This window comes from Balaenoptera borealis, assembly GCF_965194805.1.
Source record: "Balaenoptera borealis genome assembly, chromosome: 12".
Lineage (NCBI taxonomy): Eukaryota > Metazoa > Chordata > Mammalia > Artiodactyla > Balaenopteridae > Balaenoptera > Balaenoptera borealis.
This window is the reverse complement of record NC_138869.1, coordinates 46624780-46652552: the sequence shown is the minus strand read 5'-3', so window position 1 is coordinate 46652552 and position 27773 is coordinate 46624780. Positions and strand designations below refer to the sequence as shown.

General features: G+C 46.6%; 1 protein-coding gene across 3 annotated transcripts in view; it reads right to left on the bottom strand.

Annotated features, from left to right (window-relative positions):
* Positions 1 to 27773, bottom strand: part of CDCP1 (CUB domain containing protein 1) — a 62273-nt gene continuing 34500 nt past the window's right edge. Inside the window, exons 5-9 of one of the 3 annotated variants that reach the window (XM_082347368.1) lie at positions 17739 to 17960; positions 16320 to 16700; positions 14566 to 14931; positions 12444 to 12531; positions 1 to 9814 (exon numbers count right to left, since the gene is read on the bottom strand). In XM_082347368.1, coding sequence (XP_082203494.1) covers positions 9385 to 9814; positions 12444 to 12531; positions 14566 to 14931; positions 16320 to 16700; positions 17739 to 17960 — 1487 coding nt within the window. In that variant the 3' untranslated portion in view covers positions 1 to 9384. The remainder of the gene's footprint in view (positions 9815 to 12443; positions 12532 to 14565; positions 14932 to 16319; positions 16701 to 17738; positions 17961 to 27773) is intronic. The other 2 variants (XM_082347369.1, XM_082347370.1) reach the window with 2 other exon arrangements.

Sequence of the window (27773 nt, the reverse complement as noted above, 5' to 3'; positions counted from 1 at the left end):
TCATCACAATATGTTTTAATTAGTTTACAGATTAATGTAGCTTGTTTGCTAAGTACTTGCAACCTGGTCTGTTGCCTTGGGAGCAGGGCTAGAAACAAAAGGTCAGAATTGGGAAAATTGAATAAAAATTGGCAAAGAACTCATCACATTTTATGACTGCCTCTCCAGCTAAGCCCCACATTCATTCCTCTTTCAGTTTAGAAGTGTCTTAACAACTCAAGAAAGGATCTAATGGAATCGAGATAACCAGCACCTCGTTTGGTGCCATGCTTTTTGAATGAATGAGCAAATGTTGCCATGGAAGTTTTGTAATCTCCTCCCCTCCCCCACTCCATGTCCCAACCCTCCCTCATAGCACTTTACCTGGCAGCTTCTCCACCAGCACTCAGCCTTAGCACACTGTCTTGCACATAGTAGGTATTTAATGAGTACATTGAAATAACTGGATTGAACTGGGTACACAGCAGAACGAATACCACACAGTTGAGTGCTACCCACACTGAAATTCTTCATGCAGATCAAAGCAGAGTTGATGCCATGTTCAATTATTGCTCAACTCTTGGCAAGGATCTGAAGACAAATAGAAACATCTTGATCTATTTGTGCAAGAAGTCTGCTTGCAGCATCTGTAGCAAGTGTAAATTCTCATCTTAAAAACTGATGTCCCTGGCCTGGAGAATATAGATTAATTTTTTTTTAACACCAAAGACAAAGGCTTTATTATCTCAGAAGGAACTTGTTACCCATGTTATTTAAGGAAAATATAATTGGAAATACTTCATCCTGGATATAGTGGACTGATTTGACACTAGACATTTTTTAAAAGGTATAAGGGGTTTTTATCTTCATTATTGGAAGTACTTATGTTACCACTATTTCTCAAAGAGACTGTTATTTGCAGAAATATCACTGGGTTGCTTTTCAAGAGGAAGTGAGGAAGATTTAACTCCTGATTGGAAAGGATCACCTCTGAAGAACACATTTCCCAATTATCCTCCCATCAGCTGGCTTACTGGGTCTCAGGATACCAGCAGGGGCCTCCTGGGTGGTGCCTGCAACCAGTGATGGGGTTGGATGGCGGTGGCCTTGGGAGGAGGTTGGAGGGCAGGTTCACCCCCAACCCCCCAGGTGGAAGGTGGGGAAAATGCTCAGCCTGCAGATAGCTCCGGTGACACTGCAGTTGGCAGGCCGCCAAGCAATTAGTGTCTCTTGAAAAGAAAGGGACCGACAACGGACTTGGCCACTGCTGGTATCCTGAGACCCAGTGAGCCAGTCCAGGGTCCAAAGTACACACTGAATCCAAGTCTGAGGCAGAATGGCTTTTTCACTCCCACAGGTTTATGGACTTGGATTTTGGCTAAAAATATTTCTTTCCTTTCAAAAGACTAAGTATCACAAAATGATTTTCTCTCCCTGAACTCCAAGGAGCCACCCAACCCCCTCCCAACCCTAGTTCCTGGGCTTAAGATCTGAGTGGATTCTAGTCCCTCCTGCCAGGATCCTGGAGAGGGCAGATCTGAACGTCCTGGGCAATGAAGGGGCTGAAGTCACTTCACCAGCTGGTGCCGGGACTCCTCTTTCCAGATGGGAGAGGGGGGAGTTCCACACATCCTCTCCCAGGACTGGTTGTCAGCCCCCAGAGGACTTCTTGGCCTGGGAGTATCAGCATTGAGGAATGGAGTCCCCGAGGTGCTGTGGAAGAGCCTTCCAGAGTGTTTGAGCAGCTACCACACCTTCCAGTCTTTTCCAGCCTTTAGCCTCTCTGGGAGTAACCTGGGATCTCTGACCAGAGGGGCGTGAAATCTGGCCAAACTGGTCCCACCATCAGGGGTGGGGAGGGGAGAAGGGAGGCTTAAAATCTCTGAAAAACTGCACACACAGGAGGCTGACAAGAGTGAAACCACCAAAGAATCTTGAGTTTTGACAAGTTTTTAAAAAGTTTTTGTTTTCATTTTCTTTTATTTTAAAATAAGGTACATTTGCATTGTTCAAATTCAAAAGCTACAAAAGGGTATATGGGGAGGAAAAGTTTCCCAGTCACAGTTGCCTTCCATGAGGGCAAACACTGTCCACAGTTTCTGTTTAACAAGCTTTTTTTTCAAACTTCTGTTTGAAACTTTTCAAATGCTTAGAGGCTATTCAGAGGCACTGACTTAGCTCTACATTGGAGAAGAAGTGATGAGTTTCTGACCATCTTTAAAGGAGTGGTACTGTTTGCCCAGCCTCTTGTCATTGAGGAAAGGTGTCCTTTGTGGGTAGGGGTGGAGCAGGGAGAAAAGACTGGACCGTTGCTATGGTTACTTCAGGCGATAGGGAATGCTGCACCCCTCACATGGGTTTGTTGGGGTCCGTCTCTGATCTGGCTGCCTGGTCAGGCAGGCCCAAACACCCAGGGCTGCCTCAGACACGGGCAACCAAATATCTTAACATACGGCAATAATGTTAGAAAATGAAACCCCGCAGTTCCCGGTTCCTTGGCTGTGGAGCCCACACAGCTCATGCTGTGATGCTTCTCCCAGGAACATCTCTTTCTAGGGCTGCACAAATGCTGTAGGATCATATGCCAGCTTGCTGGAGCTGACAGCTAAATGAGTTTGGAGAGAACGAGGTGTACAGCATCTTTGAATTTGACACAATTAGCTAGAGAACTGTCAGCTCACAGGAAAAGACAACGACAACCAGCTTGCTGGAGATGAAACCAAGCCAGATGAGCAGACTATGGGCGATATTTCTTTTCTCTTCAATGCAGATGTAATGAAGAGTGGCTATTAAATCCAGACATTGTCATATACATCATCTCTCCCCACCCTGGCAATCACCTTTGTTAAATAGGTATTAGGATTCACATTTTACAGTTGAGGAAATTTTGGTTCAGAGAAGTTAGGTTGCCTGTTAGGGTCACACAGCTGGTGCTTCACAGCTGCCTCTTAGTAATTCTGAGGTCTCTTCAGTCTGGGGATAAACGTTACTACTCATGCTGCACTTATGTAAATGATTAAGCCAAATTTAATGAGACTATATTTATTTTTCAAACAAAAGAGTCTGATTATCTTTAATAGAAATGGGGATAATTATAGAGAGAAATTCTATGTGTCAATAGAAAAAATATAGTGTACTCTTGTGGGCTGTCAAATTCTAGCCATGCTCACTGTCTCTGAGCTTTTCGACCTCTGTAAACTGGCTCCTAACATTTGTGCATTTTAGTAATTAACATTTCCATTTTTTCTTTCCCCCTCTCAACTTGGTGCCACTGAGAACTAAAACCTGGCTGCCCAGATCCGTATCAGGACTGCCTAAAAAAAAGGAGAAGGAGCAGCAGAAGGAGGAGAAACCCTGCAAAGTGCAGCTGGACACCTCCAGGCTCCGCACTGAGAAATATCTGTGACTGTGACGCTGGTGTAGATGCTAGCACCAGACATTCAAATTGCAAACTAGGAAATTCGTTGGCTTGGCACTGCTATTCTCACCCCACCATCTAAAGATGCTTTGAGATGGGGGCATATAGATACAATGGAATATTACTCAGCCATAAAAAGAAACAAAACTGAGTTATTTGTAGTGAGGTGGATGGACCTAGAGACTGTCATACAGAGTGAAGTAAGTCAGAAAGAGAAAAACAAATGCCGTATGCTAACACATATATATGGAATCTAAAAAAAAAAAAAAAAAAGGTTCTGAAGAACCTAGGGGCAGGACAGGAATAAAGACGCAGACGTAGAGAATGGACTTGAGGACACGGGGAGGGGGAAGGGTAAGCTGGGACGAAGTGAGAGAGTGGCATGGACATATATACACTACCAAATGTAAAATAGATAGCTAGTGGGAAGCAGCTGCATAGCACAGGGAGATCAGCTCAGTGCTTTGTGACCACCTAGAGGGGTGGGATAGGGAGGGTGGGAGGGAGACGCAAGAGAGAGGGGATATGGGGATATATGTATACGTATAGCTGATTCACTTTTTTATACAGCAGAAACTAACACAACATTATAAAGCAATTATACTCCAGTAAAGATGTTTAAAAAAAAGAAAAAAAGTTATGGAACGAGGCAGGAGAGTGGGGGAGGGGGTGTTGGATGAAGGTGATCAAAAGGTGCAAACTTCCAGTTATAAGATAAATAAGTACTAGGGTGTAATGTACAACATGACTAATATACTTAACACTGCTGTATGTTATATACAAAAGTTCAGAGAGTAAATCCTGAGTTCTCATCACAAGAAAAAAAATTTTTTAAATTTTGTATATATATGAAATGATGGATGTTCACTAAACTTATTGTGGTAACCATTTCATGATGTATGTCAGTCAATTCATTATGCTGTGTACCTTAAACTAATATAGTGTTGTATGTTAATTATTATCTCAATAAAACTGGAAGATAAATAAATAAATAAATAAATAAATGCTTTGAGCCCAACATCTAGAAATCTTCTCACTACCTTCTGGACTCAAAAACTGAGGTTACAGTTTGTTCTAACCATTAGCCTTTCCCCCCCTTCATTTTCTATAGAAATGTCCCTCATTAAGTGCCTGATTGCTCACACTATATAGAGGCTTAACTTAAGTGGGCACCCAGCTCCCACCTGCAGTACCATTTCCTGAAATGAAACACAACTGTTTCACCAGAGTGACTTACTCCCAGGTCTAAGAGACTGATTCAGTAAGATATGGGGCAATATACTTAGATTTGTTCTTTTCCCCTTGTTCCATCTATGCTGCTTCCACCTTTGTAGATCTCTTATTTCACTACTTCTAACCCAAATCTCTCTGCACAGCTGCCAACTCAACTTTTAATATATGAAACTTGTGTTTCAAATGGGAGAATGAGGGATTCAGAGTATTCCACCCCAAAATATGCAAGCCCGGTGTAAGGATTATTTTGAGCCGAAGCCAATTAAGAAGAAACAGACACAAGAAAAACTCTCTGTCCTCTCCCTCTCTACCAGGAAGGACAGTTTGATTCTTCATCACCAGAGACAACTCTAGACTCTTAGCCCAGAGACGACAGCAGAGAAATCTATACAACACACCTTCCGAAAACCCGTATTTTCCATTAGCTCCCCCCATATATTTACCTTTTCACAATTTGCCACTCACTCCTAGAAGCTCAAAGTACTTTTCCTTTGTCTTGTCACTTCTCTACAAATTTAATGCTCTTTTACGATGCGATATATGCATCCCCTTAAATCTGAGGCTCTGAGACTGACGCACCCATAGGCTAGAATGGATGTGACACTGTGCCAGCTTCCAGGCCCAGGCCTCGAGGGACTAGCGGCTCCGACATCCTGATGCTGGGAACACTCGCCCTGGGAAGCCAGCCTCTGTGTTGTGAAGGAGCCCAGAAAGCCCTGTGGAGTGAGTGGTCCACATGATGAGGAATCAATGCTCCCAGCCGGCAGCCAGCAATAACTTGCCTGCTGTGTGATGCACCATTTTGAAAGTGGATTCTAGTTGAGCTGCCCCAGAGAGGCCACACGGAGCAGAGATAAGCCATCCCTGCTGAGCCCTGCTCAATGTAGGTTTGTGGCAAAATATGTGATTGTTCTTAAGTCACTAAGGTCTGCTGTGGTTTGTTACACAGCAGCGCCCGGTCTCCTCTGTGTACTTGGGTCTCCCCTCCAAGCGCATGGCGGGCGGTGGGGGCCCGCTTGGAGCTTCCCTCTCCCACTGCCTTCCCTTTGCTTCTGTTCTGGTGGCTGGTGACCTGCACTGGGTGTAGAGCAGTCAGTGGCAAGGGTGGCCTCTGTGGGGGTCAGGTATTGGGAGGGTCACACAGAGGGGGCTCAGGTTGCCTCAACAAGAACAGAACAGAACTCTGGCCTCTCAGTCACTCATCAGCAGCCCAGAGTCCAGCTTCCTGGACCATAAACACATAGAGAAGATGGAATCTGCTGAGCCCATGTTGAACCTGGGAAATGAGGGCCTCAGCTGAACCAGGGGACAAGTTGCCAAAGCACTTAAACAACCTGATGCCTTTTTTTCTGTATATTTGTTTATTTAAAAAAGTGTAGGAAATGAATAAAACGCTGCCTCAAAAAGTATATACAACAAATAAATTATTTTGAGTTAAGCATTGCAGATCCACACAAATCAGTCCTAACCTTGACCCAGGTTATGTTCCATGGACTTACGCTTTTCTCCCTTGACTCTTCCTTGAGACATCCCCCTCCCGTGCAAAATGACTGCAGCATTAACCAGTCCTGTCTGAGTCGGGCTTTGTCACAGGTACAGAGGATGGGCGTGAGGGCAGCCCGGCATCAGCAGACCCAGCGTGGAGGATACTGTGCTGGCACAAGCTAGGCTTCAACAAATGTGTTCGGTTTTCAGCGACCCTGAAATATTTTACAGAAGTGGGGCCTGGGCTTTAAAGGAAAGAGCCAGGGGTATGTCGGGCTGGCCCTTTCAAGGAGGCATGTTTTTGGAAAACATTAAATCCACCTGAGGTCTCAGGAAAACAGCAACTTGGCCTGGAGTTTTCAGCTCTCGGTTAAAAGAAAATGGCCACGTGGGGCCCTTGTAAGTAAAGGTGACGTGTGATGACAGCCATGCTTTGAGGGTGGGATTCAGAGCACTGACTGAGTGACTGTCAGAAGTGGCCAGGAGGTCAGAGAAGGCAGAGAATGGAGGGCCAGAGCCCCAACGATGATTTTAAATATTGATACAATTTCAGCAGAGGGAAGGAAGGCACAGCCCTCCTCTGGCCCTTCCTGGAGGGTGTTTGCCAGCATCTCAGGTCAAGAGGCTGAGGGTCCCTGGGCAGAGCCAGCCTTTCAGAAGTAAAGGTCACTGTCAGCACCAAAGGCATAATTTTAAAACCCCCAACATACTCTTCCTCCTGGAAAGAGTTAAAAAAAACCCTGGAACACACACCATTTAGGAGGTTGCAAAACTCCTTTTCATGGAGGCAAAGTAGCAGGTGGACAAGTCTGGGCAGTGCATTTCCAAGGTGAAGTCACTGAACACGACGACCTGCATCTACTTTTCTTTTTTTTTTAAATGTTAATTCCTTTTATTTTTTTTTAAATTTATTTATTTTTGGCTGCATTGGGTCTTTGTTGCTGCTCGTGGGCTTTCTCTAGTTACGGCGAGCGGGGGCTACGCTTTGTTATGGTGCGCGGGCGTCTCATTGCGGTGGCTTCTCTTGTTGCAGAGCACGGGCTCTAGGGCGCATAGGCTTCAGTAATTGTGGCATGCGGGTTCAGTAGTTGTGGCTCGCGGGCTCTAGAGTGCAGGCTCAGTAGTTGTGGCGCTTGGGCTTAGTTGCTCTGTGGCATGTGGGATCCTCCTGGACCAGGGCTCGAACTCATGTCCCCTGCATTGGCAGGCGGATTCTTAACCACTGCGCCACCAGGGGAGCCCTGCATCTACTTTTTTTTTTTTTTTAATATTTGTTTATTTGGTTGTGCCGGTTCTTAATTGTGGCATGCATGTGGGATCTAGTTCCCTGACCAGGGATCGAACCCAGGCCCCCTGCATTGGGAGCGCAGTCTTATCCACTGCGCCACCAGGGAAGTCCCCCTGCATCTACTTTTTAAAGGAGGTTTTGCCAAAGAAGTATCGACCTGGGACTGTACTGACAAGCCATAACACAATCCTTGTCCTCCCGGATGAGAACAGGGGTCACAAAGGCAAATGCCCACAGGAGCTGGGCTGGTAATTAGTATAAATGATGGATGTGGGCTGTGTGTAAAAGAAACTTTCCTGAAGCACCCATCAGCCTCAAGAATTGTCTTCTTATTTCATATGAGATATGAGTCCTGAACTTTCCATTTCATTATGAGAAGCAACTCTGCAGGGCGTTGACCAATAGCAGCAGACCCTCAGCCTCACTGTGGGAGGTGACAGGGTTGGTGGGCCCTGCGGTGAGCTGGTGAACCAGATGCCCCATCTAAAGATGAGCTGCGTTTCAACTCCAGCTGGTTGTTGCTCGGTGAGAATGTGAGCCCCAGCATGGCCAGACCTTCTGATCTGGATTTTTATGTAAACATTTTATAATTTTAAATGTTGGTGACTAACTCTTTAAAAAGATGTGCAGGCAAACAAAACACACCTGTAGTCTGGATCATTCTGCAGTCTCTCCTGCAGGGGCAGGAAAGGTGTGGTAGGCAGAATAATGGTCCATGTCCTAATCCCCAGCACCTATGGATATGTTACCTTACAGGGCAGAAGGGACTTTTCAGTGTAATTAAAGATCTTGAGATGGGGAGATAATTCTGGATTATCCGGCTGGGCTTTATAAGTGAAAGGTCCTTGTCAGTAAAAGAGGGAAGCAAGAGTGTCACACTGCCACCATCAGAGGCAAGGAATGTGAGCAGCCTCTACAAACTGGAAAAGGCAAGGAGATGGATTCTCCCCTAGAGCCTCCAGAAGGAGCACAGCTCTGCTGACACATGGATTTTAGCTCAGTGAAGCCCATTCTGCACTTCTGATCTCCAGAACCCTAAGATAGGAAATTTGTGTTCTTTTAAGCCACCATGCTTGCGGTAATTTGTTGCAGTAGCATTAGGAAACTAATACAGGTGGCCACCCTTTGGTGTATCCTTCAATGTTTTTAGAGGATGAAAATACTCTCTAAATTTCTATTTAGATGCTAAAGTATTGCTGCAGCTGGGAGAGCCACACATGGCAATTCCAGGAAATTTCTCTTATTTCTAGGTCAAAGGACAATGGGACTCAAGATGGATTTCTATGGTAGGATAACCACACACAGAGCGAGAGAACCAGCAAGTCTCTTATCAAAGCAGGTGTGCGGCAGTACCCTCACACACACCCTTTTCTGGCTGGGCAGACTGCAAATTATTCCCACCTCCCAGGGGACAAGCACATGTTTATCTAGTGGTCAGCAGAAGTCAAAACCCAGCCATCTAACCAGTTAGCGTGAGCTGTCACTATGTCAGGTGAAAAGAGTTGCATGGCTATACATTTGACTTCTTAAATACACAGGACCACCAAATAAATAATAATAATAATAAAGCACACTGACATTTCCATCCAGGGGACCCCAGTGAGAGCAAGGGTCTCCGTGGGCTCCTAGGGGTTGGCACTGTCAACCTGAAGAAGTCTAAATCCAAATGCAAATCCAAATCCAGGGCTCACTGTATCCCTGTCCTGCGTGATTCAGCCTCTCCCCTCTCATTATGGACTGGTTACAACCCAACCTGAGTTCAGAAGGACATTCACCGTGATGATTGTATCCAGATCACAATTCATCATTTTCAATGTCTCAGCATTGGAATGAGTCCACTTGGAAATCAGAAGTTGGTGGCATCCAGAAAAACCTCCTGCTACCCTTCCACACAATTCCTCTTCTTCGGGATTTCTGGGTGGGAACCCTAAAGGGCATCTCAGTGCCCTGCTTTATGTGGAGTCTTTGGGGTGGGTCCAAGTTACTCCCCAGGCTCCATGGTCTCGTAGGTTTCTAGCAAGGGAAGGTCTGTGTTCCCATTGCTTATATTCCTGTCTTTGGGGTGGGAGAAGGTGTACGATTCGCTCTCAGACTCAGAAAGGAAGCCAGAGGATGGCTCATCTTCGGTCAACTTTGCAGTTGGAGCCCTGGAGCATACGGGGGGTGGGGAGGGAGGGCAGTCCCCTGTGGGGCCCTGGAAGGGCCGGTAGGTGTCCACCTCTGGCTGGAGGAAGGACCCTTTGGAATCCTGCAGCAGATGCCCGTACACCATGGTGTCATCGATGACGGCATACACGTGGGAGTCGTCCGTCTGTCTTTTCTGAAAGATTTTTGGCTGCATCGGCATCTGGGTATTGACGTTACCATTGTAGATACCTACAGCTGGGCCCTTGTTGATCTTCTTTTTCCTACTGAGGAAGGGAACAAGACAGAAGTCAGGAAGAAAACGATCTTAGAGGCTCACCAACTGTACATCCCTACTGGAATGAAGATCATTCAGGGTTCTGACCGGGTCTCCCCCAAGTCCCTCAAATAGCTTAGCATTTGAAACTGAAACTGCTGTCCTCAGCGAACATTTAGAAAGGGACCAGCTTCTGTCTCCAGTTTTTAAGGTGGAAACAGGAGCAGAGAGTGGTTTAGAGAGGGCACTGTTAACACCCTCTGTGCCTGAGTTTGTTTTGATACCTGCATGGTATCCAAAGGTAGAGACATCTGACAACCTCTCTTTCCTAGCAGAGACAGGTGGTGTCCCAAACCAACCACATCAAGCACGGGTGTGCCTAGGCCAACCTTCTATGACTCTCTGAGTTCTTTCCTGTAGCTAACGCTTCATCTCACTTTTGCATGAGCACAAACTACGACCATCTAGCTTCTAAATGATAGCATACGACACTCAGGATGGAAGGTTGTGTCTTAGTTTTCAGCTGGAGTTGGGGACAGTAGGACTCAGCATCAGTAGAGGGATCCAGTCCCTTCAGCAGAAACCTCCAAAAGAGGAAAGAGCTACAAAGAAGACAAAAGTCAGGCTCGGGTGCCCGGGTTCCTCCCTAACACCATTAATGCTTGGTTTGTAATGTTCTTTGGTATTGGACATGGATGGGCATTTGCACTCCCTGCCTCGGAAAACAAAGCCTCGCCCTCCATCTCCACCAGTGAAAAGCAGGGGATGCTGACTTTTTAGCCGACCAGGGATTCAAATGGAGGACAGTAGCTCAATTAGCATAATGGACCACATAATGCATGGCTGGCGGTTCACTAATTGTGAACCTATACTTTTCTGAGATAAAAATAAATCTAGTACATGTAGCTTGTAACACTGGGTTCCCTGGCCAGGATGACAGGCTGCAAGGCCTCCAGCCTGAAGCCTTGTAGCAATGCTCCGCCCACGTGCTCCTACAGTGCCTTGCTTGTCCCTACCAAGCTCTTCTCACACTGTCCTGACACCGCCTCCTTATTTGCCTGCTTCTTTAGTCCCTCTGCCCCCATAGACGGCAGGAGAAAAGACTGGGTCTTGTGTATCCCCAGCACCTCTCCTGGTTCCTAGGGCCCAGGAGACCCTCAGGAAATACATGCTTAATGACCAAGTTCAACGGCACTGTCTGCCCTCCTTCTCACAGCAGGAACCCGTCCTCCCTCCCAACCCAACTTGGGGACAGACAAGCCTTATGCAAACCTGCCAGCCAGTGGCCTCCCCCACAGCAAGGCAGTGGCTGGTAATTCCCAGGCCGGGACTGGGGCACTTTAGGGATGGAGGCAAGTGCTGGCCCCTCCCCTCATCCAATTCCCTCCTGATGAGGAAGCTGGGGCCCAGTGTTAATGCCATGCTTTCTCATCTGGGTGGAACATACTGTGCACCCAGACAGGAAAGTTTCCTGAGAGGAATGATACAATGATGTCTCTTTAATAAAAGAAGTCCTTTTCCCTCACGTGAGATGTGTGCAATCCCATTTCACAGAGAAGACGCCTCCCCCTGAACCTGCCAACCCATCCTCATCAGCAGAGACATTTCAAATCAGCAATTTCAATTGTTTGCGCATGGCCCCAGTTAATAAAAAAATTTTTTTTTTAGTTTTTTGCTAAGGGAAATAGATTCCCCCCACCCCCATGGCTTTAATTAGAAATATGAGCAGAACTGATGAAATCTGGCAGCGGCATGCACTCTGTCTAAAAAGGTCAACACTTTCCTCTCATAAAACAGAAGCTGTTATCCTGAGGGGGTGGAAGGTGAGACTGAGTCAGTTAACTGGGTCTTCCTTCCTCTTGCCCACAGGGCTGGCTTTTTGGTGCTTGTCTGGAGGCCAATAAACAAGCATAAAACAGACAGTTTGTTTAAGAAACTGGAGGAGAACAAGCTGGGCAGTGTGAGTGTCTTTTCCTCAAGGTGACGGGGGGAGAGGATTCACAGGCCTGGTCTGGCAGGGTCTACGTGAGCGTTTTCCTGCCAAGATCACCCCTGTGAGGACCACAGTCTAATGAGCAGACACTAAATGATTCACAGGGGACTTGTGCTGAGGCAGCTGCGTAAAACTGCAGGCTAAAATGTCACCGCATGTGTATTTTGTTTTCCTACTAGGTAGGGGATATTTTCCCCCTCCAAGCATAATTCACATCCAGCAATATTATTTATTTTCCACTTTTTTTTTTTTGGCCATGCCAGGCGGCTTGCAGGATCTTAGTTCCCCAAACAGGGATCCAACCCGCACCCTCGGCAGTGAAAGCTTGGAGTCCTAATTGCTGGACTGCCAGGGAATTCACCCCCTGCAATATTTATTTTTTTGGCCGCACTGCATAGCACATGGGACCTTAGTTCCCCAACCAGGGATTGAACCAGTGCCCCCTGCACTGGAAACATGGAGTCTTAACCACTGGACCGCCAGGGAAGTACCTCCCCCCACCCCCGCCCCGGCAATATTATTTAACATTGATCTTTGCGGGGAAAATGGAAAGCAAGAAAAAAGTCAATAATTAATGACAGCTCTGGTCTGTGTGCTGTAAGGAGGTGTCAGCTCAGGTGAAGACAGTTTGAGAAATTCCACCTACTTCTTTTTCACAAAGCAAACGATGAGTCCGAGGGCAAACAGCAGTAAGGCGCCACCTCCCACCACCGCGAGGATGATGACAGTCAGGTCTGTGAGCAGAGACACAAGGGAGGGAGATGGGGAGACACTTGGTATCAGGCTGGTGATGAACTCCAGTAGACAGTCTTCAAAGATGGCTACCATCCATTCCTTCCCTCCCCATATGCACATGCTGCTCCTCACTTTAAGGGGAATCTGCTTCCTTTCCTCTTGAATATGGGCTGTGCTGGTGTGGACCTAACCTTTTAGAAACCTGGCAGCTCCCTGCACTTCCTGAGGAAAAGCCAGCCACCATGTAAGAAGCCTGACTATGCTGAGACCACCATGCTGTGAGGAAGCCCAAGTAGCCATGTGGAGACTCCACGAGGAAAACAAACCAAGGCTCCCAGCCTTGAAAGTGAGCAAAGGTGAACCATCCCAGCCCCCCTCTAGCTATTCAAGGCATCTGGCTGAGGTCCCCGATATCTTAGAGCAGAGATGAGCCACCTGCTGTGCCCCATCCAAATTCCTGACCCATGGAATTGTGAGCAAAAAAAAACGGTTATTGTCTAAGCCACTAAATCTTGGAAGAGTTCGTTATGCAGTGAAAGATAAAACAAACTGGGGGACCTACCAGATCTACTCCAAAGGCTACTCCTGGCCTATCCCAGCTGTGCTCCCCTGACTGCCGCAGCCCATTTTGGAGGAGAGAAGAGCAGGGAGTGTAGAAGAAAGCAGGGAGTCAAAAGTCAGAGGTGAAGGAGTTAAGGAGAGGGTTGTTTCATGTGTGCTGTCCTTCTCCTACAGTTGTACAAAGGAAAAAGAAAATAAATCAGAGAGAGAGAGCCCTGCACCAAACCGGGATTTAGAATTTCTGGCTTGTTCAATAAGAAAACAAAAGGTGAGACTGTGAGAAAACAGGACTAGAAATAAATGACAGAAAATGAATGTAAGAGAGGAAGAAAACTCAGGAGCTAATCTGAGAGCGTGAGAGAGCTTTTCACTTGTGGCTTCTGGTCCCCGTCGGTTCTCTTGCTGCTAACCACCTGTGTGGCATTGGGTGGACACACAGTCTATCTGACCACCAAAAAGGGAAGGGGCTGGGGAAAAAAACCTCCATGGTTCCAACACTCTGTGGTGCTCTGTGACTATCTTGGAATCAAGGGCTAACATGGCCCCACCACAGATTGCCTGAAACTCTTCAGTGGCTACTACCACTTCGGGCATAAAGGCAAAATCCTCATCATGGCTCTGAGGCCCACGACTGAGGACATTCAAGGATTCTAATGTTTCACTGGACTAAATAAAAAATGCCAGCATCATGTATCTGTGTCACACTTTTCAGGTCCTCACAGTTTAATCACCAACACTGAATCCCCAGTGATAATTTTATGGGGTAGTTACAATCATCTATTCTCTGCAGAGGAAGATCAGAGGAGTAAAGAGACTTCCCCTATGTCAGAAAGAGGTTAATAGTAGACTGACTACCAAAATGCCCTAATTCTCCCCCTGCCCTCACCCATGTCCTTTATTTACTGTGTGATCCTGCAGCTCCTCCCATCAAGAGATGGAGTCCACCTGTCCACCCCTTGAATCTGGGCTGACCAAACCAATGCTGTCAAAGGGACAGGGTATGAGTTCTTAACCTAATCGTCAGGAGACCTTGCATGCTTCCCCCAGCCTCTCTTGGATCTCTCTGCCTCTGCCATGAGAACAGGCCCCAGTTTGGAGGATAAGAGACCATGCTGAGGAGAGTCAAGGAATCCCAGTTAACATGGCTGATCTTGGCTGGGCCCCAGACATGTGAGAGTGCCCGGCCAAGATTGACAAAGTCCTCTAGCCAACCTGCAGCTGCCCACAGGTGCTTGAGTGAATGAACCCTGACAAGCCCAGCTCAGAACTGCCCAGCCAACATGTGAGCAATAACAAATGGCTGTTTTAAGCCACTGAGTTCTGGGGTGGTTTGTTATGCAGTATTATTGACACAATAGCTGACTGATACATGGACAGCCAGGACTCAAATCCATGCTTTCTGACTTGCCTTCCAGTCTTGCTCCTGATCCCTCAACTACCAACTGCTATCCACCAGCCCCGAAAGACCTTACCCATGGTCCTTGGGGTAAGCGAGACCCAGAAAAGCAGGTCCAGCTGCTTCCTGCTCATGGGGCTGCAGTTGGAGATGTTGACCCAGAAGCTGTGATAGCGGAAGCTTGGCTTGGGCAGCACCTCCTCCTCCAGGCTGAAGATCTCCTCGGTGTGGGCCCGCTGCTCCTGGATGATCATGAACGCACGCCCTGTCTGGCAGACCAGGCCCGTTCGCTCTTTGAGGAAGGTCAGGCAGGCCACCTGGTCTTGGGGCACGCTTATGTTCCAGGACACGGAGGTGAGGGATGGAAGGCCCCTGTCCCAGTTAGGGGTCCTCAGGTAGACCTTGCTTTTCGTGTCCAGGGTCACTGTGAAAACACCTTCCTCTGCAGGAAAAGGAAGAGAATCCACGCAGAAGTTGTTTCACTCAATCAAGATGGAGAGAATAGGAGGGCGGAGGAGATGTTGCCACACCGTCCAGACTACAGAGCTTCCTGCCATGATGGAGAGGCTCTGGATCTGCACTGGCTAAGAGAGTAGCCACAGCCGCATGTGTCTGTTGAAGACTTGGAATGTGCTTGGTGTGACTGAAGAACTGAATTTTTAATTTTGTTTACTATTAATTTAAATTTAAATTGCCACATGTGGCCAGTGGCTACCATATTGGTCAGCAAAGGAAGAGAGTCTCAGATTAGGTTCTCGGGCCTTTTGAAAAAACCAACCAAACAACCAACCAAACAAACAAACACAAAACAAGCCAGTTTGCCAAACTGGTGGTTGTCTCAGCTTCCTTTCAGAGATGCCCTCAATGGGGCTAGCATCTATCTAATGCCCTGCTCCATGGCGGGACTGGTGTAAACCGATTTCTATTTTGGAGATTTAGAAAACTTCAGGTTCTGGGAAGAATTCTAGAATTGCAAAGTTGAAAGGGTCTCTGACATGTCAACTAATCCACTCCTTATCTTCAGGTGAGATAAAACCCCAACACTCCACACTGAGGAGGGTGTGTCTTATTTTCAAAGACTCCCCAGAAGGAGTTTCTCTGGTAACCTTGGAGATACCAGGCAACCTGGACTGATCTTAATCTTATGGCCAGATTCATTTCCCTCCCACTCATGCCTCTGAGAACAAAATTACAGAGTAAACCTAGAATTAAGGTCTTGGTCAATTTAAAAATGAACTTAGCAACTTGTAGTGGTGACTGTGAATTTTAAAATCAACAATGTAGAGTTCACCATTGTGACCGATTTAAACCTCATTTGCTGCCTGAGAAGATCATACACTAGCCTCCCAGGAGGGGTCTGCTCCCCCATGCAGGAGAACGCTCTAGAGATTCATCTCTTTCCCAGTATTCCTTCCTCTATGCCCTCCAAACTGCGTTCTGAATTGTCAAAGCAGAATCATAAAAATATCTGCATAAGGATTTGTATGTTACCACTTGAAGAATCCAGGACTTGGGAATATTTGGTTAGTTCTCATTTATGCCCTGCCTGCTTCCAAAAAAGTCTCGAACCTGATTATTTGTTCTGCTGCCTACCAACCAGCACCTCCCACTGTCAGAGAGTCTTATTTCTAACTCCTGGAATTTTCCACACTAGGTTAATGGTAAAGTCAGGATTAGGACTCATCATCTTGTATGAGGAACAGCCCCCTCAGCTATCCCTTCTCTTCAAACTGACAATTAAGACGATCAGAAAACCAAAATAAGATAAGTGTCCAAATAAGAAAGGCTAAGAGGGCATCGAGATGGGGAGAGAGTGAAAGACCCCCTTACCTTTGAAGTGGGGGATAAAGGACACGGCCAGGCTCTGCCTGGAGGCCTCTTGCTGGAAGCTGGGGGCAAAGGTGCGGAGGGTCACCGAGACGTTCTGCTTCACCTGAATCTGCTCTATGGAGCCTCCAGAGCAGAAGGAGCCGAAGGAAAGGTCCTGGCCGGGAACGGCACTGGCCACGAGGTAGCTGAAGCTGGTGTTGCAGACCCTCTCGTGAGTGTGCTGCTGCAGCTTCTGGGCAGGCACCAGTGCCAGGCTGATGCTGTCTTTGGGCACCAGCAGCTTCCAGGAGAAGTCGTGCAGCTGCACAGGCAGCTGGAAGATGTACCATGGCACCTGGAGCGAGTAGGACTTCCTGTGGCAGTACCGGTGGTCCAGGCAGCCTACGAAAGAGGGGCTCGTGGTACCCAGGCTGGGAGGAAACCGGAAGTGCATCCTCTCCAGCTCTCAAGTCAGCCCGAGGCTTTCTCACTTTTCCCTTTGGTCTCTCCTCTCCTGCTCTGTCCTGCGCTCCTGCCTCCTTGACGCCCCTTTTCTAGCTTCCCTCGTGCTCTTGCATTCTTACTCTCCACTAAACCGGCAGAACGACTTTTGGGGAGTATTCAGGGTTGAAATTTTCTCTTCTTGTTTACTCAAGTTCTCAACTAAGACAACCTGTGTCTTAGATGCTAAGTGCCACGTGGGCAGGGTACAGGTTTTTCCCTTCACCCAGCCCTGCTGCCCAGTGTCCCTGCCTGTGGGGAGGCAGTTCGCCTAGTGGTTAGAGCTGGGAGTAGAGTTGGGGAGATCTCAGCTGGTGTTTCAGCTCTGCCGCTTCCTAACGGGGTGGCCTCGGGCTGGCTGCTTTGCCTCTCGCGGCTTCAGCTACTGCCTCAGTGGAGACCCTAAGAGCATCCACATCAGAGATGATGGTGGCCCAGCAAGGAGGTGACTATTGGTTTTGCTGCCCTCCACTGATTAAACATTTCTATGTGACTAGCACATGTCAGGCATGGCTAGTAGCTAAAGGGATAAAAAACGGAAGAAGCCAAAGTTTTTGAGCTCAAGACTTGGTCTCATGCAACAGAAGACAAGCGAGCAGTGAGCGTGGAAGCAGGGGGCGTGCGGATGAGGGAGGTTGGGGAAGGCTACGAGCATTTCACAGGAGGGAGACCGGAGGCTGGACAGAGGAGATGTGAGCATGGACACGGGGGATGCCACTTGCTTCTGAAGGATGCATGTTCCCACGGAGGCTGCTGGTCTCAAAGCGGGTGTGTCTCCACCTTGCTCTGTGCTTCTTGGTTGCCCTTGCTCACCCTGACTGCTGGGGGCATTTCTGATCATACTATTTACAACCCACCCAGTGGACCCCACTAAGACAGGGCAGGGAGGGGAGAACTCCCACAGCTCGGCAGGAGCACACTGAAGGGGCGGGGGCGTACTTATGGTTTTCTCGGCGTTGATCCACAGGCGTGTCAGATCATCACAAAGGAAGGAGATATTGTGTTTGGAGCCAGCTGTCAGGGTGAGGTTGGTGCTGCAGGTCCGAGAGTCCAGACACACGAAGCAGCCGGGGACAAATTTGCGGCTCAGTTTGCTGGGCCGTTGCTCAATGGTCAGCGACATGGCTCGCTCGTTACTCAAGTCAACCATGTAGGTTTTATCTGGAACCACAAATAGAAAACAGGCATGAAGAATGGATCAGGATGAGCCCCGTGAGACAGCAAAAATGAGCACAAAATCTCTCATGGCTGGGGAACATTGGGAAATTTCTTTATTATTAAGAAAACATCGGGCTTCCCTGGTGGCGCAGTGGTTGAGAGTCTGCCTGCCAATGCAGGGGACACGGGTTCGAGCCCTGGTCTGGGAAGATCCCACATGCCGCGGAGCAACTGGGCCCGTGAGCCACAACTACCGAGCCTGCGCGTCTGGAGCCTGTGCTCCGCAACAAGAGAGGCCGCGATACTGAGAGGCCCGCGCACCGCGATGAAGAGTGGCCCCGCTTGCCACAACTAGAGAAAGCCCTCGCACAGAAACGAAGACCCAACACAGCCAAAAATAAATAAATAAATTTATTTAAAAAAAAAGATTGGCAAGTTAATATACATTTATATGTTTAAAAAAAAAAAAAAAAAGAAAACATTATGATAGCTTGAAACAAAATTTAAAAAGAAAGTCAGTGGACCGCATTTCGACCATCCTTATGTAACTGCTTTCATTTCTTCAAATTCATTTTTGTCCTTGTGCATATGCATGCATATTTTCACCTATTTAACAGTATGGTGTATATAAAATTTTATACTCAGATTTTACTTTATTATTTTATACAGATACACTTATTTTACCATATAGTTTTCATATTCACTAAGCTTTTAAAATATTCATTAATCTTAGTCATCTAAGTGAGATTTAGCATCACCTATTTAAATATTCTCCCTCTATGAAGAGTAATTAACAACAGCTGGTATTAGTGCAGGGATACAAGATTCACAGACAAGATGGAACCATAGGTATTATAATTTAATCTCTAATAAATGCTACATTTCAAATAAGTGACAAAAAGATGAAGTACTCCATAGGCTGGGCCAGGAGAACGGTCTCTCCCATTAGTAAAAGAATAAAATTACACTAGTACTTCAAAGCAGTTCACCAAAATAAAAACAAAGAGAATATCTTTATAAATGTGGAGTAAACACAAATTATAAAAGCAAAAAAATAAATAAATAAAGATTAAAATATCTGTCTGACTTAGGTACCATAAATAATGTTTAAAGGACAAGGGACACACTGGGAGAAAATATTTTCTACATAGAATGATTGAGCAGTTCACAGTAAAGGAAATATAAATGTCCAAATAGCCAAAATATGAAGTGTTGTTAGTATCACTTGTAATACTACTTATAATTAGAGAAAAGCAAATTAAAAGAAAGTGTATAGTATAAAAATAAAAACCCTACACCCCTATAACCCAGCAGTGTGACATGGGTATATATGCCCACATGTGTACGCCAGTGCTGTGACAGTGACTGGAGTAATACTGGAATAGTTAAACAGACCATGAAACTTTCACCAATGGAATATTACGCAGCAGTTAAAAAGAATGAGGGAGATCTAAATATACTGATATAAGAACCTCCAAGATATAGTATTAGGTAAAACAGCAAGTTGTAGAACCATAGACTATGACACCATTTGATTGTAAAGTCTCTACGTAAAATGAAATAGCTATTTCTACGTGTACATACTTATATATGTATGTACTTAATATTTAAATGAAGAGAAAAAAGATTTGGAGAGAAATATAACAAATCCATAATTGTGGTTACCCTAAGAGAGGGGCCTGGAAGTAGGGACAATACAGATGGTCAGGGAAGATTTTAGCTTTGTCTGTGATGTTTGAATTTTTAGTTAGAAAATATGTATGTATTTCTTATGTAATTTGGAAAAACTGCCCAATTATTGTTTTTTTAGGTCACTTCTATGATTGCACCAGTTGAAATAAAAGACTCTAATAAGCACATGCGCATGTTTCGTTTTTATCTATTTCCTCAGGATAAAATCCCAGAACTGATTGTTAGGTGAGAGAATAGGAATATTTTTTCAACTATTTAGAATGGATTACCAGACTACTTTATAAAAGAATCATTTCACTTTATAATGCCATCCCCAGAAGGCTCTACACTATGAACCCCTGGAAATCACTTTTTTACTGAGCTGCTTTTTAATTTCATTCGTTCTGCTTTTACAGAAGCCATCAAGTTAGGAAGATGCCTGTGCAAGGTGGTGCTGCCTTTGCAAGTCATGGGTGTTGCCGATGTGTCCATCGGGTCTCTTAGCCTCTCTGCCTGCAGCTCCAGTGAATAAATAAGTCCAGTGCCAGTTGGGAAAGCTCTGTTTCCCAAGAGAGTCTGCTAGGCTTCCTCCTTCCTGGTAACAGGAGCCACATACTTAATAGAATTGTTCCTTTTGAACTGGCTGCCAGGGAGCTCAGTGTCAAATTAGGAGCAAAATTAGGGAAATGTCTTATGGTTGTCATATCTGCTGACTCCTTTCTTTAGTTCTTATTGCTTATGTCTATGTAAATTTTACTGTAAATTCTAATAGTGCTTTAATCAGAGAGATGACATATCCAGAGCTGGAGTATATATGCTAATGTTGTTAACTTAAATATGATTTGATTTAGAAAATGGTTAGCTTTTCAATCTCCTAGCCCCACATTCAGCTCATATCTTACTGTCCTTTAAAATTTATCTTCGTTGTTACCTCTGGGAAACCCGCCCTACCCCTACCCTGGCTGTGTTAGGAGCCCTTTTGCTTCTGAAGCCCCACTCGCCTTTATCGAGGTCCAATCACAGGTTGCAAAAGCCTCCCTACCCCCTCCCTCTTTCCTAATTTGTACGGTATCAAAGTAGTGCACGCACAGAAGTTAAAGCAGGGTTTCTCTGGCTTGGCACTATTGACATTTGGGGCAGGGTAATTCTTTTTTTTTTAAATTTTATTTATTTATTTATTTATTTATTTATTTTTGGCTGTGTTGAGTCTTCGTTTCCGCGCGAGGTCTTTCTCCAGTTGCGGCAAGCGGTGGCCACCCTTCATCGCGGTGCGCGGGCCTCTCCCTATCGCGGCCTCTCTTGTTGCGGAGCACAGGCTCCAGACGCGCAGGCTCAGTAGCTGTGGCTCACGGGCCCAGTTGCTCCGCGGCATGTGGGATCCTCCCAGACCAGGGCTCGAACCCGTGTTCCCCGCATTGGCAGGCAGACTCTCAACCACTGCGCCACCAGGGAAGCCCGGGGCAGGGTAATTCTTCATTGTGGGGCTGTCCTGTGCACTGTAAGATGTTTAGCAGCATCCCTGGCCTCCACCCACTAGATGCCAGTAGCACCCCCATGGCCCTCCATTATAACAACCAGAAATGTCTTCAGACATTGTCACATGTCCCCTGGGGGGCAAAATTGCTCCTGGCTGAGAACCACTGGTTTAACGAATCAAATAGTTTTCTAAGGTTTGTTATGAAAACAAAACTCCCTCCCCACTGTGACCACTCCCCAGAATAACAACTTTCAACTCTTTTAGCAGGTTCTCTTTACAATTACATCCACAGCACCCAACAACATGCTTCTATTGCTGCTTCTAGATATTTCTGTTTCAGATTGTTTTAAAAAATTAATTAATTAATTAATTTATTTATTTTTGGCTGTGTTGTGTCTTCGTTGCGGCACATGGGCTTTCTCTAGTTGCGGCGAGCGGGGGCTACTCTTCGTTGCGGTGCGCGGGCTTCTCATCGCAGTGGCTTCTCTTGTTGCAGAGCTCGGGCTCTAGGCACGCGGGCTCAGTAGTTGTGGCTCATGGGCTCTAGAGCGCAGGCTCAGTGGTTGTGGCGCACGGGCTCAGTTGCTCCGCAGCATGTGGGATCTTCCCACACCAGGGCTCGAACCCGTGTCCCCTGCATTGGCTCGGTTTCTTAACCACTGCGCCACCAGGGAAGCCCTGTTTCAGGTATTATTTGTTGGTTTCCCACAAAAGAAGATGAGGATTTCCTCTCCTTCACCCACACTCACATCCCCCTTCCCACACTCCACACCTCGTATACAACATACACACACCCACAGTACACATGTCCAGCAAACATCCAAACCACACACTTCCTATTCACCCATCTTCCCAATCTTTACCATCATATTTTTATGTTAGATCATTATTCTGTGTTGGCATTATCATGACTATGTAAACAATAGTAACACAGTGTTTACACAGTCACGTTATTTCCATGCTATAGTTTCTCTTTCTTGCACAAGATTTTATTTCCCTAGAATTAGTTATTGCCATTTAAATCATTTCCTTAGTTTCTATGTACTTATCAGTAATTTGACACCCAAACTCTCCCCAACTTGTATAAATCTCCTTTCAATACCTATGAGAACATTAGGTATATCATCAAGTTATCTTTCTGAAAAGTCTCTCCAGAGCCTTCTCAACTGCTCTCATCTAAAGGGGCCCAGGTATGGTCTTGGGTCCCCTTGTACCATCATCCTAAGATTCCCTTTGCCTCTCTCTTGAAAGAAAAAAATTTTTGGCCGCACCCCGAGGCTTGCAGGATCTTACTTCCCCGACCAGGGACTGAACCCAGGCCAAGGGAGTGAAAGCGCCAAATCCTAACCACTAGGCCACCAGGGAACTCCTGAGATTTCTTACTTATCCATGGGGATAAGTCAGAGGCCACAATATGTGTCAACTCTTCCAGGACAAATTAAAGACTCACAGAGGGGCTTCCCTGGTGGCGCAGTGGTTAAGAATCCGCCTGCCAATGCAGGGGACGTGGGTTTGATCCCTGGTCCGGGAAGATCCCACATGCTGCGGAGCAACTAAGCCCACGAGCCACAACTACTGAAGCCCGCGTGCCCTAGGGCCCATGCTCCGCAACAAGAAAAGCCACTGCAGTGAGAAGCCCGTGCACTGCAATGAAGAGTAGCCCTCGCTCGCCGCAACTAGAGAAAGCCTGCATGCAGCAACGAAGACCCAACACAGCCAAAAATAAGTAAATAAAGACTCACAGAGCAGGAGTTACCCAAGAAAAAACAAAAACAACGCCAACATTTAGTTAAGGGCTCCAGGTGGCTTCTGGGGGGTTATAAAAGCTGAAAAAGAAGCAATGCAACTGTTTCCACAACCAGCATTTACCCAGATCAGTTACTAGAAGTATCTGGTATAACATTCTGGAAACACATCCATCTACCTTATTTGAATCATGTTAACCCAGAAACCTACAGGGCTTGAAGATACACTTAGTCTGCTGGTATTTTCAGAGCAAGTAAACGTACCTTCCAGAAGCTAGAGGAGGATGCAAAAGGTAGTAGGCTAGCAGTCTGCTCCCACTAAAGGGAGTAACATAGACAGGTAGACTACTATTAACTCATATGATCGTTATCAGCAGGGCCATTTGAACCTTTTAGAAATAATATCAGAAAATGAGAGACAGGCTGTGTGGGACAACAGAGAAGTTCTCTCTCTACGGTGACTATTAGATGAAACTTCAAGAGGACCAAAATTATTTTTTATATCTCCAGGTAATGGAGTGGTAATAATGCCAGGTATGGCATGGTAGTATTGTATCATCAAAAAAGATGAGGGTGCGTTATGGAGCACTGAAAAGCAAGATGTGTTTGGTGGAGACAAATGTAAATCAAGCTCTCTGACATTGCTGAACTGCACGTTTTGGGCAACGTAAGCCATCCATGCTCACACATCTGGTCACAGCTGGCCAGATCAGCCAGGGCAGCTTGTACATTACTCATCTTAAGACACAGGACACTTGTGCTCAAGCCATGGAAAGATATTCTCTGCAGGAGTCCTCTGGGTCTAGTTTTAGCTAAATTGATATTGTCAGCAAAGTAGAGAGAGAGTACAGAGTAGGGTCGGGGGAGAGACAATCAGGTACAAGGTAACATCTGCCTGCTGCCCACATTCAGAATTTGGTTTTTGTCAGTCTGGGCCCACTGTAATCAGGTCCTACTGTGGATGATGAGGGGTCAGGGTGCCTCTGACAGCTGCTTCCACCCTTGCTGAGGCTCTGGCTTTGCATGGTTGCTGTGACAGCCGCCCTCTTTGGCTTGAGAAACCCTCCCAGCTCTGCCTCCACTCTGTTTTTGATGCTCTTGTCCTTGTCTGATTCCCCCAGCAGCCAGGCTCCTGGTGCCCCCACTCTGTCCCATCTACCTTGCCCCTTCTGAGGGGTTGTGCCTTTGGAGAGTGCATCTGGCTCTCAAGCCACTTTGGACGAGAGGCTGCCTCCTGAGATTAGTGCGACAGGGTTTATGGAGGGCCTGGAATGCGCTGGAAACTGTGCTGAGTGTAGGAAAACAGAGGAATAAGACAAGATGCCTGATTGGGAGTTTAGTGGGACACAGACATTCAGATGGATAAACGAGACATGGTAGTGATGGGGAGACAACAGAATGAATCACTGAATGGGGGTGGCCGTGGGAAATTGTTTGGAGGAATCCCCTTTTCCCTGCCACGTGCACCACAGGGATTGAACGTGGGGAGACGAGGAGGGGTGGCAGGTCGGTTTGGGACACGTCTTCAGAGGGTGTTGAGGAAACACTCCCTTTCTCCAGCCACAGTCTCGAGGCCTCCCAGCATGCCCCACCCTGGAAGTGTCAAGAGTGGCACCTTCTTTAGTCTAAGCCTACCCTTAGACACCACTCGCTGGGCATAGTGCTTGCTGACCTAGCAAAACTGAAGCGTGTGGAGTCTCACTGTCCAGGGGTCATTGACATAGAAGAAGGGCAGTCTCCCTGGGTAGGAAATGGGAGGCTCTGCTATGACCAAGGGGACCTGCACACACATGTACAACGACTCATTCCCAGCACCAAAGAAAGGAATGAAAGAAGAGCCCCTGTCAACCCAAGTTCAGAGACAGTGGCAATGTCAGAATGCCTTCTTCATGCTCCTCTTTTTCCCAAAGACTCCCCCGCTAAGACTCTGAACTTGTCCTTGCTGGGTACCAATCCCCTTCTCAACGCACACCCCTTCTCATGAAGCCTCCGCTCCCACTCAGTCACCATCCCCCTCCCCCAAACCAAAGCCACTCTGGGCTCACTCTGTTGCCTTTCCAGGTGCAAAAGAAAGCCACGAAGGTAAAAAGACCCTTTCAAGGGGGTTTGAGAACACCCGAGAGTAAGACTCCAACAATATCAGTCTCTTGCCACAGTCTGAATAAGAAAATGAATCAAAATCAGCCAGAGCAGGACCAAGAGACCCAGGAGAAATCCACCACTCCAAGTAATGACTGGTACAGACAGTAACTGCAGAGCAAAGCCAGAGACTCCAGAACTATCTGCTGGTCTCCAATGGCCCAGCTAGCCAACCACAGAAACTGAATCTTTAACAGGGAGGGTTAAAACAAAATTGACAGTTTGTGAAAGGCTCCTTCATCCAGGGGTTGAGTGTGTGTCTCTGCTGATGGGGAGGAAAGAAAGGAAGAGGCAGGTGTGTGACAAGGAATGCAGGTGGGGTCCTTCGAGGTGGAGGACCAGACTGGGTCCTTCAGTGTCCAAAGTCAGCCAGACATTGGGAATAAGGACTGGGTGAGCAGTGAGCACCTGAGACAAACTCCCCCTTAACACTTTATCTCCTGTGCAAGGAGGAAGAAGGGCTCAGCACTGCTGCTTGGGCTGGAGAGAGGGGGCCCGGAGGAGAGGCATGATGTGTATGGGGTGGCAGGGCACCCACCAAAAAGGCACACAAATGAATTGCTTCCAGCCATCTACCTCTTAGTGGTGTGTGTTGTAACCTACCTTATGCTGTAAACAACTAAAGACCCTCAGAAGGGACAAAAACTCGCCGTACAGAAAATCATCAACCCCACCCTCCATAACAGTGTTTGGAGGCCACAAATCCCACACAGATTAGGACACCTTCTTGCTAAGTGACTTGGAGTCATGCAGTGGCCTATCCAGGTCAGGGCAGTGGGGATATTTCATTCCCTGTGGGGGAATAAAGGGGAACAGAGAATTTTAAAACAATAATAAATCTGAGTAAATCCAGGCTTGTTTTTATTGTCACTATGCTCTAGTGTTTCTAAACAATGTCAGTGATAAACTACTCTCCCTCACCAAAAATTGTTCTTTTCTTTCCAAAATTGTTTGTTTTCTTACAGAGAACATAATTTTTAAGCAGCTCTATTGAGCAATCATTGAATTACAATAATCTGTACATATCTAAGGTGTAAATTTGCCTAGTTTTGAACCTATATACACACCTGTATATACATCAACATAATCAAGATAGTGAATATATTCATCACCCACAGAAATTTCCTTGTGCATCCCCCTCCCTCCTCTCACCACCCCCCAGGGTGTTAGGAGGGGTGTTTTGTGATGACTAAGCCATCCCAGGGCTACCATTGGCTGGAGCAGTGACTTGATGAACAAACAAAGCTGAAGAGTGTGGCTCCTCATTGCCTAGGAGAAGGTATATGTAGGGAGATCAGGAACCCTGGCGCAGACCACTGGGAGCCTTCAGCATGGCTGAAGTTACTGGCAAACCACGGGAGTTTAACACAGATACGGACCAACCAACCGTAAGTACAAAACAAACACAAGCGTGGAACAACCACCCCTAGCACAGAACAACCAACCACAGTTGGGGAACAACCAACTACAAGCACAGAACAACCAACCACAAGCAGGGAACAGCCAACCACAAGCACTCAGGAAAGGACGGAGGGGATGACCCCTGCCAATACAAGTGCAGAGACAGTGCCAAGGTGTGGAAGAGAGCCAAGTGGGTAGAGACGGCAGCCAAAATTTTCTCTGAAACATCTATCATCTGTGCAAGAAAGTACAAGAGAGAAACCAGACCAACAGCATTTGTTACCACCAGCTGATGAAGAGAGTGAATGAAAATAACAGACAGAATCGGCTGACGCAGAACCAGGAGACCCCACCCTGGAGAACTCCGTCCATCCCAGTGATGCACAGTGTATAGAGAGAGAGTCCTGGGCACCTACAACTATCCACTGCACCCCCAGAGGAGCCCGTGGAGAAACGGCCACCTACGGAGAGACCAAATATTACACCAATAGGGTACACAGATTGCAATTATTAAAATAAAATCAACAAGATATGAAAAGAAAATAAACAGAAGAAACTCCTTCTGGGAAGTGACCTCCTGCATCCTATAAGTCTCATCTGTCTTCTGGATTACAGGCTGACGTCTAAGGACCAGTGCTGTGTCTTTTTCAACTTTGTATCCCTTCCTTGACCTAGAGCCTTGCAGGATAACATTTAAAGAGTGCTTACTACCTGCCAGGCACTGCCACCTCATTGCTCCTCACAACACCCCTACGAGGACAGCCCTATTATCTCTATTTGAAGATAAACTGAGTCACACAGGAGTTAAGTGACTTGCCCAGGCTCACACAGTAAGTAGGGGAATCAGGATTTTGAATCCACGCAGGCCAATTCCAGAGTAAGTGCCTTTAACCACTGGGCCATGCTGCCTGCAAAACAAGCTGTCCACACATATTTACAGAACCAGACAAACGTGTGAGTGCACAGGGCTGGCTGCCTTGGGCAATCTCTTGAAACTTAGGGTCCACGTTGGGATTCAGAGAATCAAGATGGAGATGTCCAGAAATCAGAGCTCTCAGGGACTCCAGCATCGCCTAAGTAAAGATACTTCTGCTGGCCAAGTTCACTCACTTGCCTAGAAAAATGCAAACCATGCTTGATGTAAAGCCTTGACAGTGCTAAACACATCTAAAGTGCAGTTAACCACTATTTACCTCAAAACTGAAGCCATATCCTTCTTGATGCTGGTAATAGCATGTTTAACAATTTGATTATATTTAGAAATCAACCCAGCTGATGTTACAGGAAACAGAATTAATCAGCAGCACTTCACCGTGACTGAGATGATAAACAAATCCCTGCATCTTCTAAAACTCAAACCCACTCCATTTCTGAATCCTTTCA